The sequence below is a fragment of the Paralichthys olivaceus genome, chromosome 6, assembly GCF_024713975.1.
Source record: "Paralichthys olivaceus isolate ysfri-2021 chromosome 6, ASM2471397v2, whole genome shotgun sequence".
Lineage (NCBI taxonomy): Eukaryota > Metazoa > Chordata > Actinopteri > Pleuronectiformes > Paralichthyidae > Paralichthys > Paralichthys olivaceus.
Window position 1 is genome coordinate 15006455 of NC_091098.1, and position 12452 is coordinate 15018906.

General features: G+C 43.1%; 1 protein-coding gene across 32 annotated transcripts in view; it reads left to right on the forward strand.

Moving 5' to 3' along the window:
- huwe1 (HECT, UBA and WWE domain containing E3 ubiquitin protein ligase 1) overlaps positions 1-12452 on the forward strand; it is a 34994-nt gene that overhangs the window by 5744 nt on the left and 16798 nt on the right. For 17 of the 32 annotated variants that reach the window (XM_069526514.1, XM_069526524.1, XM_069526512.1 and 14 more), the window contains 36 exons: positions 724-930; positions 1062-1214; positions 1306-1368; positions 1527-1616; positions 1726-1773; positions 1864-2032; positions 2117-2217; positions 2446-2596; positions 2693-2820; positions 2915-3055; positions 3184-3289; positions 3447-3554; positions 3634-3735; positions 3853-3933; positions 4079-4185; positions 4485-4662; positions 4749-4840; positions 4927-5147; positions 5277-5334; positions 5435-5611; positions 5814-6059; positions 6456-6589; positions 6673-6785; positions 6885-7067; positions 7173-7389; positions 7482-7604; positions 7701-7938; positions 8406-8786; positions 9463-9582; positions 9670-9765; positions 10103-10372; positions 10691-10843; positions 10966-11093; positions 11191-11272; positions 11492-11668; positions 11795-12346. In XM_069526514.1, the coding sequence (XP_069382615.1) occupies positions 724-930; positions 1062-1214; positions 1306-1368; positions 1527-1616; positions 1726-1773; positions 1864-2032; positions 2117-2217; positions 2446-2596; positions 2693-2820; positions 2915-3055; positions 3184-3289; positions 3447-3554; positions 3634-3735; positions 3853-3933; positions 4079-4185; positions 4485-4662; positions 4749-4840; positions 4927-5147; positions 5277-5334; positions 5435-5611; positions 5814-6059; positions 6456-6589; positions 6673-6785; positions 6885-7067; positions 7173-7389; positions 7482-7604; positions 7701-7938; positions 8406-8786; positions 9463-9582; positions 9670-9765; positions 10103-10372; positions 10691-10843; positions 10966-11093; positions 11191-11272; positions 11492-11668; positions 11795-12346 (5694 nt within the window). The remainder of the gene's footprint in view (positions 1-723; positions 931-1061; positions 1215-1305; positions 1369-1526; positions 1617-1725; positions 1774-1863; positions 2033-2116; positions 2218-2445; positions 2597-2692; positions 2821-2914; positions 3056-3183; positions 3290-3446; positions 3555-3633; positions 3736-3852; positions 3934-4078; positions 4186-4484; positions 4663-4748; positions 4841-4926; positions 5148-5276; positions 5335-5434; positions 5612-5813; positions 6060-6455; positions 6590-6672; positions 6786-6884; positions 7068-7172; positions 7390-7481; positions 7605-7700; positions 7939-8405; positions 8787-9462; positions 9583-9669; positions 9766-10102; positions 10373-10690; positions 10844-10965; positions 11094-11190; positions 11273-11491; positions 11669-11794; positions 12347-12452) is intronic. The other 15 variants (XM_069526510.1, XM_069526531.1, XM_069526532.1 and 12 more) reach the window with 6 other exon arrangements.

A 12452-nucleotide genomic window follows, 5' to 3' on the forward strand; every position in this document is an offset into this window, starting at 1 on the left:
ACCCTGAGAAAAGACTGATTTCAGTTTTGAAAACTTTGAGGTTTTGTCTTATCTACTGTGTGCTGCACACTGTCGTGATACACTGCTGGTACATTTGTCCCAATTACAAAATGGCTGTAACAACTATAGTGTGTATGCACAAAATGGAGAAAAACAAGCCAACTAAGAAATATATTCTTATCAACCTAAATCATATGTTTGACTTGAACTTGCAGTCTTGTGTCTGTGAAACCTTTTCATGGTCTCAAAACATAATATCCCTATGTTTTGGGAAAATAAAAAGATCTGAGATACCAGTGTTTCCACTAAATACAATTTGCAGCAGTGGCCTGTCACTATTATGTGACAAAATCACAATTGCATGATTGTGCTGAGTGCTTTTAATTTGAAACAAGGAAAACTGGATGTGAAGTCACGAGTCAAACACTCGGCCGAGGTGAGCAAGTTCAAGCTGTCCAAGATAAGAGGGACAGAGCGAAAGAAGAGGAAAAGAAAGTAGCAAGAGAAAGAAAGATTTAATCAGCCAACCTTAACGTTAAACATTAAGTCAGATGTGTGATTAATACTTGTTGATGTTCTTTCTGAAGGCCAGCTTAGTATACAAGCATACCCACCCATGTGCATCAGGTATACCGTAGCTTTCCACTGGCTGGCCACATCTTAGTGGAAGCACTGGATACTGAACATTGATTAGATTGATCATTGTAATTACTTCTTCAACAGTGTGAGCTGTACCATTGGGTGGATCTGCTGGATCGCTTCGATGGCATCCTGTGCGATGCAGGTCAGACAGTGGAGAACATGTCATGGCTGCTGGTGTGTGACCGTCCTGACAATGGACAGCTCAAAGCCTTGCTTTTGGCAGTACTCAACTTCACAGCTCTGCTCATTGAGTATAGCTTTTCTAGGCACCTCTACAGCTCCATAGAGGTAGGCTTGCACTTTATACACCCTCAACTATGGCTCTACATTTGTGGACTGTGTATATGTCAGAGAGGAAAAGGTAAAATAGCGCACTAACTGTAACCTTCTCTTATCTGCCACTCTCATTCCCTTTACAGCACTTAACCACCTTGTTAGCATCATGTGACATGCAGGTGGTCCTGTCTGTGCTGAACCTGCTCTATGTGTTCAGTAAGCGCTCAAACTACATCACAAGACTAGGATCTGACAAAAGGACGCCTCTACTAGCTCGTCTGCAACACCTGGCTGAGGTCTCGTGAATGCTATTGTTTTCATCTTGCCATCATTCCAGCTGTCAAGAGAAAGAACTGCATTGTTTAGTCTCTTTATTCTCTTTTGTAGAGCTGGGGAGGAAAGGAAAATGGCTTTGGTCTGGCTGAGTGCTGCAGGGATCTGCCTATGACAGTAAGAATTTTATGCATCAATCGCAAGCTACCATTAACTGTCTGTCAAATATTTACAGCTATAGCAATACTAGTTATGTCTATAATTAAGGTGTGTCAAATTAGATTAATTAACCACTATTTATAAACTATCTTTCATTACTATGTTGCCCCCCTTTGGTCCATGAGCAGAAGTACCCTCCGAGTGCCACCACTCTGCACTTTGAGTTTTACGCTGAACCAGGCCCTGAGGTCAAAGTAGAGAGGAAGGTAAAGACCAAGACATTGTATAAAATGATAATCTAATAATCATCTGTGATTACTTGTGTTGATGGCTCAACTTGCTAATTCTCTCTGAATTTTTTTATTTTCCCTGCAGACAAGTAGTAACACACTACACTATATTCACATCGAGCAGCTTGACAAGGTAGAGTCTGATTTATTTTTTAATGTCTGACAGTGGAATAGTAATACCAAGGGTTGTTCACCTAACAAATGGTGTCGTTTTATTTCCCAGATTTCAGAGAGCCCATCTGATATCATGGAGTCACTGACAGTGATGTACAACATCCCTAAGGACAAACAGACCCTGCTGTTCACACACATTCGACTAGCCCATGGTTTTTCTAATCACAAGAAGAGGTTGCAGGCTGTGCAGGCCCGACTGCATGCTATCTCTATACTAGGTGAGTAGAAGCTGCCTTCTTAAGATAAAATGACAATGGTTTTGCAATAAGTTTTAACTGCTGATATTTTCTGTTTCTTTTCAGTGTATTCAAATGCACTTCAAGAGTCAGCCAACAGTATTCTGTATAATGGCCTGATAGAGGAGCTGGTGGATGTATTGCAGATTACAGACAAACAGCTTGTGGTAAGAAAGTAGTTTGACTTTTCTGCTACCACCCTGAAATCCAAATTAGCAGCTGCTCTGTATGTGTATACTGGTATTAGATTTCTATTGCTGCTTTGTCAGACCAAGATTTTTTTCATAATTTTGAATGATTTGAACATGTATTCTTCAGGATCAATGCAGCAGCATTGTCAAGGGCTGTTTAATTTTCAGGATTCTGAATAACTCAATTTGATCTATTTTCTTCAGGATATCAAGGCAGCATCTTTGCGCACTTTAACCTCGATTGTCCATCTGGAGAGGACACCCAAACTTTCCAACATCATCGACTGCACCGGCACTGCCTCCTACCATGGCTTCTTGCCTGTATTGGTGCGCAACTGTATACAAGCTATGATTGGTGAGACTTTAGCCTCAACTTTTTGTAAACCGGTATGTTTATGAAGCACAGTTCAATTGGAATTTTGATGGTTAACCTTTCATTTCTGTTTCTTAGATCCTCTGATGGAACCCTACCCACACCAGTTTGCCACTGCACTCTTTTCATTCCTCTACCATTTGGCTAGCTATGATGCTGGAGGGGAAGCTCTTGTCTCCTGTGGCATGATGGAAGCACTCCTGAAGGTATATCTTGATTCTAATAATAAATAAATGTCATTCCCAGTTGAATTTTTCCTTAAAAAAAGATATTAACCATTTTGCTACCTTTGCTTTGTAGGTGATCAAGTTCCTGGGTGATGAGCAAGACCAGATTACCTTTGTGACTCGAGCAGTGCGGGTCGTGGACCTCATCACCAACCTTGATATGGCTGCCTTTCAGTCCCACAGCGGCCTTTCCATTTTCATCTGCAGGCTAGAGGTTGGTTCTGCACTGGGCATGTCTTCATTCAGAACAAGTCAGCCTTAAGCAACAGAGTCACTGAAATCTACCACACCTCCAGACAAATTTTTCTGTTCATCAATCCTTTCATTACTTTGTCTACTTAGCATGAGGTGGACCTGTCAAGGAAAGAGTGCCCTTTTGTCATCAAGCCAAAGATTCAGAGGCCTAGCGCAGCTGTGGAGTCAGAGGACATGGACACTGACATGGAGAGTAAGTCGCTATTACGAAGACCCATGGAAGGATTATACCTTCAGAAATGTTTAATCTATAAATTGAGGTCATAATTAAACGATATGCTTCCATGGATATTGCAGTTATAACTAATCTCTTTACTATTGTATTAATTTGCCCAATTATGTATCTTCAGTGTCAGAAGTTGCTATGGAAAGCAGCCCCGGACCTTCAACATCAACTGGCTCCAGACCAGAGACAGATCACCGATCACAGAGCGGTAGTGCTAACACGCCTCGTGCAGGTACACACAGCATACACACAAGAAACATAAATGTTTCACGATTGGATTATATCATCACAATGATACTCTGTCTCTATAGGTATGCAGTGTATCCCCCAGAGGGCAGCTCTATTAAAGTCGATGCTAAATTTCTTGAAGAAAGCCATCCAGGACCCTGCCTTTTCCGATGGTATCCGACATGGTGAGTCATTGGCATCTTCTCACTTATTCTGTAGATGAATTTAGATTCTATCTGACGATCTATTCTTTTCATGATGTAAATGCTGACTGTGTGTCCTCATCCTATTTTTGTCTCAAGTAATGGATGGGTCCCTGCCTACCTCACTCAAGCACATCATCAGTAATGCAGAATATTATGGCCCGTCACTCTTCCTCTTAGGTAAGGTCACAGTAGCACCCCCAGAAAAAAAATAGAATGTGATGATATTTCACTGTCTGCATTATTTTATACAAAATTTGTTTTGGTTATGATTTCTGTTTCTCTTTTTCTCCCCTGCTCTTGTGTCTATCTTTTGGATTTTTAGCGACGGAGGTTGTGACGGTGTTTGTGTTCCAGGAGCCATCCCTGCTCTCCTCTCTGCAGGATAATGGTCTCACTGATGTCATGCTGCATGCCCTTCTCATCAAAGATGTGAGTTTTCAGAACCGCCCCCCCCCCCCCCCCCCCCCGATCAGATCTGTCTGTTTAATGTATTCATTAAATTGGCAAAACTAAAGCTTTATTAGGAAACCACCATCGCCCAGTGGTAACATCCATGGTGGCAACAATATGCCTGAAACACTGCATACAGAAACTGGAGAAAATTTGCTCTGACAACAATAATCACAACTTCAGATTTTTTCATTTACACTGTTTTGTGAACCACTGGCTGACTCTAGTCAGAGTCTGGCATGATGTCTAAGCATCCTGTCATTGTTTTTCTTTTCCAGGTTCCTGCTACTCGTGAGGTGTTGGGATCTCTCCCCAATGTGTTCAGTGCTCTGTGCCTGAATGCAAGAGGCCTGCACTCCTTCGTTCAGTGCCAGCCATTTGAGCGTCTCTTCAAAGTGCTTTTGTCCCCTGACTACCTGCCTGCTATGCGACGGCGACGCAGCTCTGACCCTTTGGGTGAGTTGGACTGATTGGACTGTGTCATTCCGATATTCCTCTGCACAACCTGCCGGTAGTGAATGACGTGTTCTGTTTTCCTTCAGGTGACACTGCATCCAATTTAGGCAGTGCTGTGGATGAGCTCATGAGACACCAACCAACTTTGAAGACTGATGCTACCACTGCCATTATTAAGGTGATGTACCCTTTCACTTAAGAAGCACTCATAAAAATATCACGACGCAATTTTGCAAAATAATTAATGGTAGTTTGGCGTTACAGTTACTGGAGGAGATATGCAACTTAGGTCGGGCCCCTGAGTACATCTGCCAGAAACCGTCAATCCAGAAAGCAGATGGTACTGTAGCAGTGCCACCAGCACGCTCCAGTCATGCTGCTGAAGAAGCTTCAAGTGAGGATGAAGAGGAAGAGGATGCCCTCCATACATTCAGCCAGCAGCAGGGGGAACCAGAGAGCAACAGACAGTCAGTGCCACTTGAACTGTATGACGCTGAGTTCATAACACAATAGAATAGAGAAACTACTCTTTACAAACTTAATTTTTTTTGCACTAGTCAGATTCAAATATTTAATCAGTAGTTGTCATTTTGATGATGTGTTGATTCTTGCAGGGTGGTGGGCACTGAGGAGAGAATACCCATTCCTCTCATGGATTATATTCTGAATGTGGTGAGTGTTGATTTTTTGACAGCTTAAGCATTGGTTTGGGTATGTTGTAAAAGCAGTGCTTTGCATTACAGTCATTGTTTTGTGATGCTTATCTTTCCAGATGAAGTTTGTGGAGTCTATTCTAAGCAACAACACCACAGACGACCACTGTCAGGAGTTTGTCAACCAGAAGGGGCTGCTGCCTCTGGTCTCTATTCTGGGTTTACCTAACTTGCCCATAGACTTCCCCACCTCTGCTGCCTGCCAAGCAGTGGCTGGTGTCTGCAAGTCCATATTGGTAAGCACAACAGAAAGCTCACTGTCATGATTATTTTGACACACATAAACACAAATGTCATTTTTAAGTGCAAAATTTAAGCAAACTAACTAATTTTATTCTGCATTTCCTTGGGCAGTTAACTTATTAAGAGTTATGAAAAACATAAGTTTGCTGAATTTAGACCCCCCCCCCCCCCCCCCCCCCGAATTCTCTCCATTAGACTCTTTCTCATGAGCCTAAGGTACTTCAGGAAGGCCTGTGCCAACTGGACAGTATTCTGACGTCTCTAGAGCCACTTCATCGACCTATCGAGGTGCCTGGTGGGTCTGTGCTTCTGAGAGAACTGGCAAACGCGGGCCATGTCACCGACGCCACGTTATCAGCCCGTGCAACACCTCTTCTTCATGCACTTACCGCAGCACATGCCTACATCCTCATGTTTGTCCATACTTGCAGAGTAGGACAGGTAAATATGAATGTTTTTTTCTTACCAAACTGAATTGACAACCCCTCACCTTATTGTAATAACTGATTACACCAGGTTGATGGTCGCCCATCTAATAATGTGGCTACATTTTAGTTATTAGTTACTTATTTGTACTTAATTTATATCAATTTGTCGTTATCACATATTTATAGGCTTTGTATTTGTAAGAATTACCCTTTTTCTAACAAGTGTATATCTCTAGGATCCAATATATTCTTCTTATCCCTTGATTGTGATGAATGGTCAGTTGTGTACAAGTTACAATTAAGAACCAGTTTCTGTGAATGAATGAGAATTTGTTGGGGCTTTCAAATTTGTGATTTTATATTATAGGTTTAGCAGCTCTGAATGTTACAATTTTCCTTTTCTGAACAGAGTGAGATCAGGGCAATCTCAGTCAACCAATGGGGCTCCCAGCTCGGCTTGAGTGTTCTCAACAAGCTCAGTCAGCTTTACTGCTCTCTGGTATGGGAGAGCACTGTGCTGCTGTCCCTCTGCACACCCAATAGGTGAACTTTTTTCCTATATCCCCTTTATTTTAACTGCACGGCCAACTGTTACTGTCTTAACACCTCTTGCCCTTCTCCAACAGCCTGCCACCAGGATGTGAGTTTGGCCAGGCTGACATGCAGAAACTGGTGCCCAAAGAAGAGAAGCCATCTAGCAGCACTGCAGCACCTACTGCCTCTGGCTCCAGAAGAACTGGTAAGATAACTTGAACTTAAACTAAATATAGCTCTAATAATAGTGTCCAATTATGTTTCTGGAACATCCAAACAATTAAAATCTCCTACCTTTATTCAGCAGAACCTGAGACAACGTCTGTGGATTCATCTGCTGGCGGACTGTTGGAAGGCATGGGCCTAGATGGGGACACCTTAGCTCCCATGGAGACAGACGAACCGACTGCAACTGACCCTAAGGCCAAGTCCAAACTTACCCCTGCTATGGCCACCCGCATCAAGCAGATTAAACCACTACTCTCTGGTGAGATAATAACCATAATACATATTATGTCTGTTAATATTTTATAACCTATTATTCAAAACCATGAATTAATTGTCTAACCTACCTTCTTTATGACATTTCCAGCTTCATCCCGACTTGGTAGGGCTCTAGCTGAGCTCTTTGGCTTACTGGTGAAGCTGTGTGTGGGCTCTCCAGTGCGCCAACGCCGCTCCCACCATGCCACGAGCACTGGTACTACCCCCACACCTGCTGCCCGGGCCACTGCCTCTGCTCTGACGAAGCTCCTCACCAAGGGTCTGAGCTGGCAGCCCCCACCCTACACACCCACCCCTCGCTTTAGGTAAGAACACTATCCCTAACACAACATTGCATGCCATTTTCACACATGTGCCCTGTACACTGGTTACATGAAGTGTGCTTTTTTTCTGGCAGGCTGACTTTCTTCATCTGCTCAGTGGGCTTCACATCCCCCATGCTGTTTGATGAGAGAAAGTACCCCTACCACCTCATGCTGCAAAAGTTCTTTTGCTCTGGGGGGCATGATGCCTTATTTGAGTAAGTCCCACTATATGCGATGACATCAACAACATCAAACGTTAATTGGTGATATCCAAAATATTCTAATTTATTGGTTGGTTTTCTTTTGTATAGGACATTTAACTGGGCCCTGTCAATGGGTGGGAAGGTGCCTGTGTCTGAGGGTCTGGAGCATGTTGATCTACCAGATGGGACAGGAGAGTTCCTGGATGCCTGGTTAATGCTGGTGGAGAAGATGGTGAACCCAAGCACTGTACTGGACTCACCCCACTCCCTACCAGCTAAAATGCCCGGAGTCACACCCACTATGCCCCAGTTCAGCGCCCTTCGGTTCCTCATAGTCACCCAGAAGGTCAGCATCAACTTGCCGTATGGTATTCAAATGAGTCTCCTGCTGCTAGCAAGTGTATTTTCAACATGGGAAGTCATATATAATACATGGCAGTCTAATGGTTTTAGTGGCAGACATGGACAGGAAAGATGGACAGTAAGATTGCTCGTTGCTCTCTTCTCAAATATTTTTTTTTCTTTGTTTTAATTCTTCATTTTTATACCATTAAGACAATGTTAACCAATACCCTTTCATGACCTCAGCAACTGCATTCAGCAACATTTAAAACATCTATTAATATAAATGGGACAATATCGTGAACATAGTTAACACTGCCCTGTTGAAATGGAACACATTCTTACATGCACATAATTTTATAAGCCTCTGGGTTTTGGGGTATTTTTCTACAAAGGTATGAGAATTGGAGGCTTTACCATGAATTAATGATATTACTATTATTAGCGTAACACTTTCTCTTCCTCATCAAGGCTGCATTCACCTGCATCCGCAGTTTGTGGAATAGGAAGCCGCTGAAGGTGTACGGAGGCAGGATGGCTGAATCCATGCTGGCCATCCTCTGCCACATCCTAAGAGGTGAGCCGGTTATCCAAGAGCGACTGGCCAAGGAGAGAGAGGGGACAGTGCGTGCAGATGATGAAGGGACTTCAACTGCTACTACTACGACAACGACGACGACGACTACTACTACTTTGGCACCCACCGGGGCCCCTGGAGCATCTACAACAGCCGGAGAGGCACCAGCACCGACTGGACCAACTTCTGGGGGGCCAGCAGGAGGATCAACTGAAGATTCAACCAATTCCACCCCCCGCCGTGAACCCCAAGTCAACCAGGCACAGCTTACGCAGGTTTGTTTTTTTTCCATCATTGGTATAAGGTACAGTTTGTCATAGTACCATGCTGTATTGTTTGGAATAATAGAAATACCTATAACCATAAATATTGAAAAGGAAAAAAATAATTATACAAGAAACAACTGGGTACAGATAAAATACATTGGTAATTTCATCATTTATTTTTGTCTAAAATGTTTTGGTATTAGTGGTATGACTGGAAGATTTTCCTGCTTTTGTTTGTTCATGCAGCTTTGTCTATATTTTAGCTTCCCTTGCCTTTAAAGATTGCAATTTTAACAGCATAGGGGGCCATATAAACAAGCAGGGTTTCTCTGTTAAACATTCTCGTACCCTGATATCCTTCATGCACTGAATTGTTGGCCACCGTTAGAATGTAACAGAAAGATATAAAGAGAAACAGATTTGTGCACAGGTCCACCAGCAGCAGATCCAGCAGGTATTAGTGCCATCAGGGAGAGTGAGAGAAATCAGAATGTAGCTGTGAAGAAATAATGTGGAGGTGTTTTTGAGAGGTGATGTGTAGAATTCTTTCATTCAGAAAAAGAGTGGAAGACTGGGAATAAATGGAAGAAAATATCCATATCCCGGACCCCTTTTTATTTGCCCTTCATTCATGACACCTGTTTACTCTGTTATAATGGCTTTTCTCTTTTGTGTTCTGCTTTAGTTGATGGATATGGGTTTTTCAAGAGAGCATGCCATGGAGGCCCTCCTGAACACCAGCACCATGGAGCAGGCCACAGAATACCTACTTACGCACCCCCCTCCTCTTGGTGGAGCAGTAAGAGTAAGTCTTCATGAATAGAAATGCACATTCGTTGTCAATTTCACAAGTTATCTAAGGTAGCTGACATGTTTGCTCTTACTCGTCTAGGACCTGACTATGTCTGAGGAGGATCAGATGATGAGGGCCATTGCCATGTCACTTGGGCAAGAGGTCAGCATGGAGCAGCGCTCTGACTCTCCTGAGGTGCGTCAATACACCGTTCACTGTCCAAACATGTATGAAACACTCCAAATTAACACTGTGGACTTACTGGACCTGTTCATGGCTCCATGGGTGTCTGCCCCAGACTTGGTGGCACTGTGACCAGACTGTGCACCTTCTCCTCAGGCTGTGGAGCTCTCCATGGTCCTTGTGTCCTTAGCCAGGAATGTTTATTTATCACAAGTCATATCGTCACCCAATATCCAACAAGGTTATTGCATGTTTTCCTAATATCGTGCAGCCCTAATCTGTTGTTAAATGAAATGAAAATAATTTTTAATTGAACAGCTGAAAGATTATGGTTATTTCTGTGCCTCAGGAAGCAGCACGTCGACGCGAGGAAGAGGACAGGAGAGCCAGGGAGCGAGCAGAAGAGGAAGAGGCCCGCTGCTTAGAACGCTTCATGGAGGCTGAGCCGCTGGATCCCCAGGAGCTGCATACCTTCACTGACTCCATGCTGCCTGGCTGCTTCCATCTTCTGGATGAGCTGCCTGACACAGTTTACAGACTCTGTGACCTGCTGATGACTGCCATCAAGAGGAGTGGCCCAGAATACAGAGATCTCATCCTTGGTCAGGTTGTTCACCAGGTGAGAGGATGAATGCATGTTAAAATAATTTGTTTCTATGTTTATCATGCTATATTTATCTACTGACAATGAGTTATTGGGCTTTGGAACGTGTTTCATTTCATTCTTTTTCATTTTGTAATCAAGGTGCTGGTCAATCACACAACTCATGCTTAGCTTAAATATCTCAGTGAGAGTGTAAGATGCAGATTTGCAGTCAGTTTACAATTTTGTGTCTATTTGCAATTAATTTAAATTTTAGAGTAAATGTTAAATACCTGATCCTATCTTGATTTCAACATGTTTGTACCAGTCTAATTGCATTCATGTTGTGTGTAGGTGTGGGAGGCAGCAGACGTGCTGATCAAGGCGGCTGAGCCTCTGACAACCAGTGACACAAAGACAGTGTCTGAGTGGACCAGACAGATGGCCACACTGCCCCAGGCTTCCAAGCTTGCAACACGAATTCTGCTGCTCACGTTGCTCTTTGAGGTAACAGAAACACACCCATAGAAAGTTGAAGCCTTGTAATGTCATTCATAGAGGATTAAGTCATTTTATTTCATTGTTCATCTACAAACCAATATTAATCATTTGTTTTTCTGTTTTGAAAGGAACTGAAGCTGTTAGGTGCCAGAGTGGTGGAGAACAGTGGGATTCTTGATTTGCTGATTAAGCTGCTTGAGGTTGTACAGCCCTGTCTGCAGGCTGCTAAAGAACAGAAAGACATCCAGACACCAAAGTGAGTTTCACCTAACACACCAAGCTTCTCTTGTTCTCATCATTAGATATCTATTTTGTTGTGTTATTATGTATAAACATGACATCCTTTTTTGCAGGTGGATCACCCCAGTACTGTTGATCATTGACTTCTATGAGAAAATGGCAGTCTCTTCAAAGCGCAGAGAACAAATGAACAAGGTACAAGTCAAACTTGTGAAACCAAGAGTTGCAGAGTATAATAGTATTATACTATTTAGACCAAGTTATAAGCAAAAGTATAGAAACTATTTAGCTATTGAATAAGTCAGTCATATGTTTTGTATGTTGGTATGATATTTCACTAAAATAAAGTAATTGTAAGGTATTGTTATCTCATGCACCCCTTTGTACAAATTTCTAATTCTCTGATCCTTTTAGTATCTCCAGCCCAATGGAAATAACTGGCGATGGTTTGATGATCGCTCTGGCCGTTGGTGCAGTTACAGTGCATCAAACAACAGTACCATCGACTCAGCATGGAGGGCTGGGGAAAGCAGTGTCCGCTTCACAGCTGGACGCCGTAGATACACTGTGCAATTCAACACCATGGTGCAGGTATGTACAAACACAATCCCCTTGCTCAACTGCCAGGGAATACAAAGAATAAAAATAGATTTTATGGTTGATTGTCTTTAGTAGAGATGTTTTAGTTACTATGAATAATTCCACACCTTTTGACAGGTAAATGAGGAGACCGGTAACAGGAGGCCAGTGATGTTGACTGTCCAGAGAGTGCCTCGCATACCCAAGCCTGCCAAGTCTGGTAGCATTACAGACTCTGAAAGAGAAGAGGCAGACAGGAGCAAAGCAGAGGAAACTCAGACTGACCTAGACTCAGGGACATCAGTGGAGATGAGTGCTCCAAAGGATGATTCCAGCCAGCTAAAGGAGACCACCACAGGCCCCTCATCTGCCCCAGAGTCTGAGTACTCTCAGGGCTCAGATATTGTTGTGCAAGGCCTGAGTGAGGACATGACCACCGTTCTTATTCGGGCCTGTGTCAGTATGATTAGTGTTCCTGTGGACCCAGACACCCTCCATGCCACACTGCGCCTGTGTTTGCGTCTGACACGCAATCATCACTATGCTATGATGTTTGCTGAGTTGAAGAGCACACGGATGATTCTGGGGCTGACGCAGAGCTCCGGCTTCAATGGCTTCACCCCGCTCGTTACTCTGCTGTTCAGACACATCATTGAAGATCCAGCCACACTTCGGCACACCATGGAAAAAGTTAGTCTAATCACATTTTTTAGTATTTAAGACTGCTTCCATGTAATATTTTATCAGCAATTAGTTTTTGCTGGATATAGCATTTTCTGGATTATAGCTTTAAGTT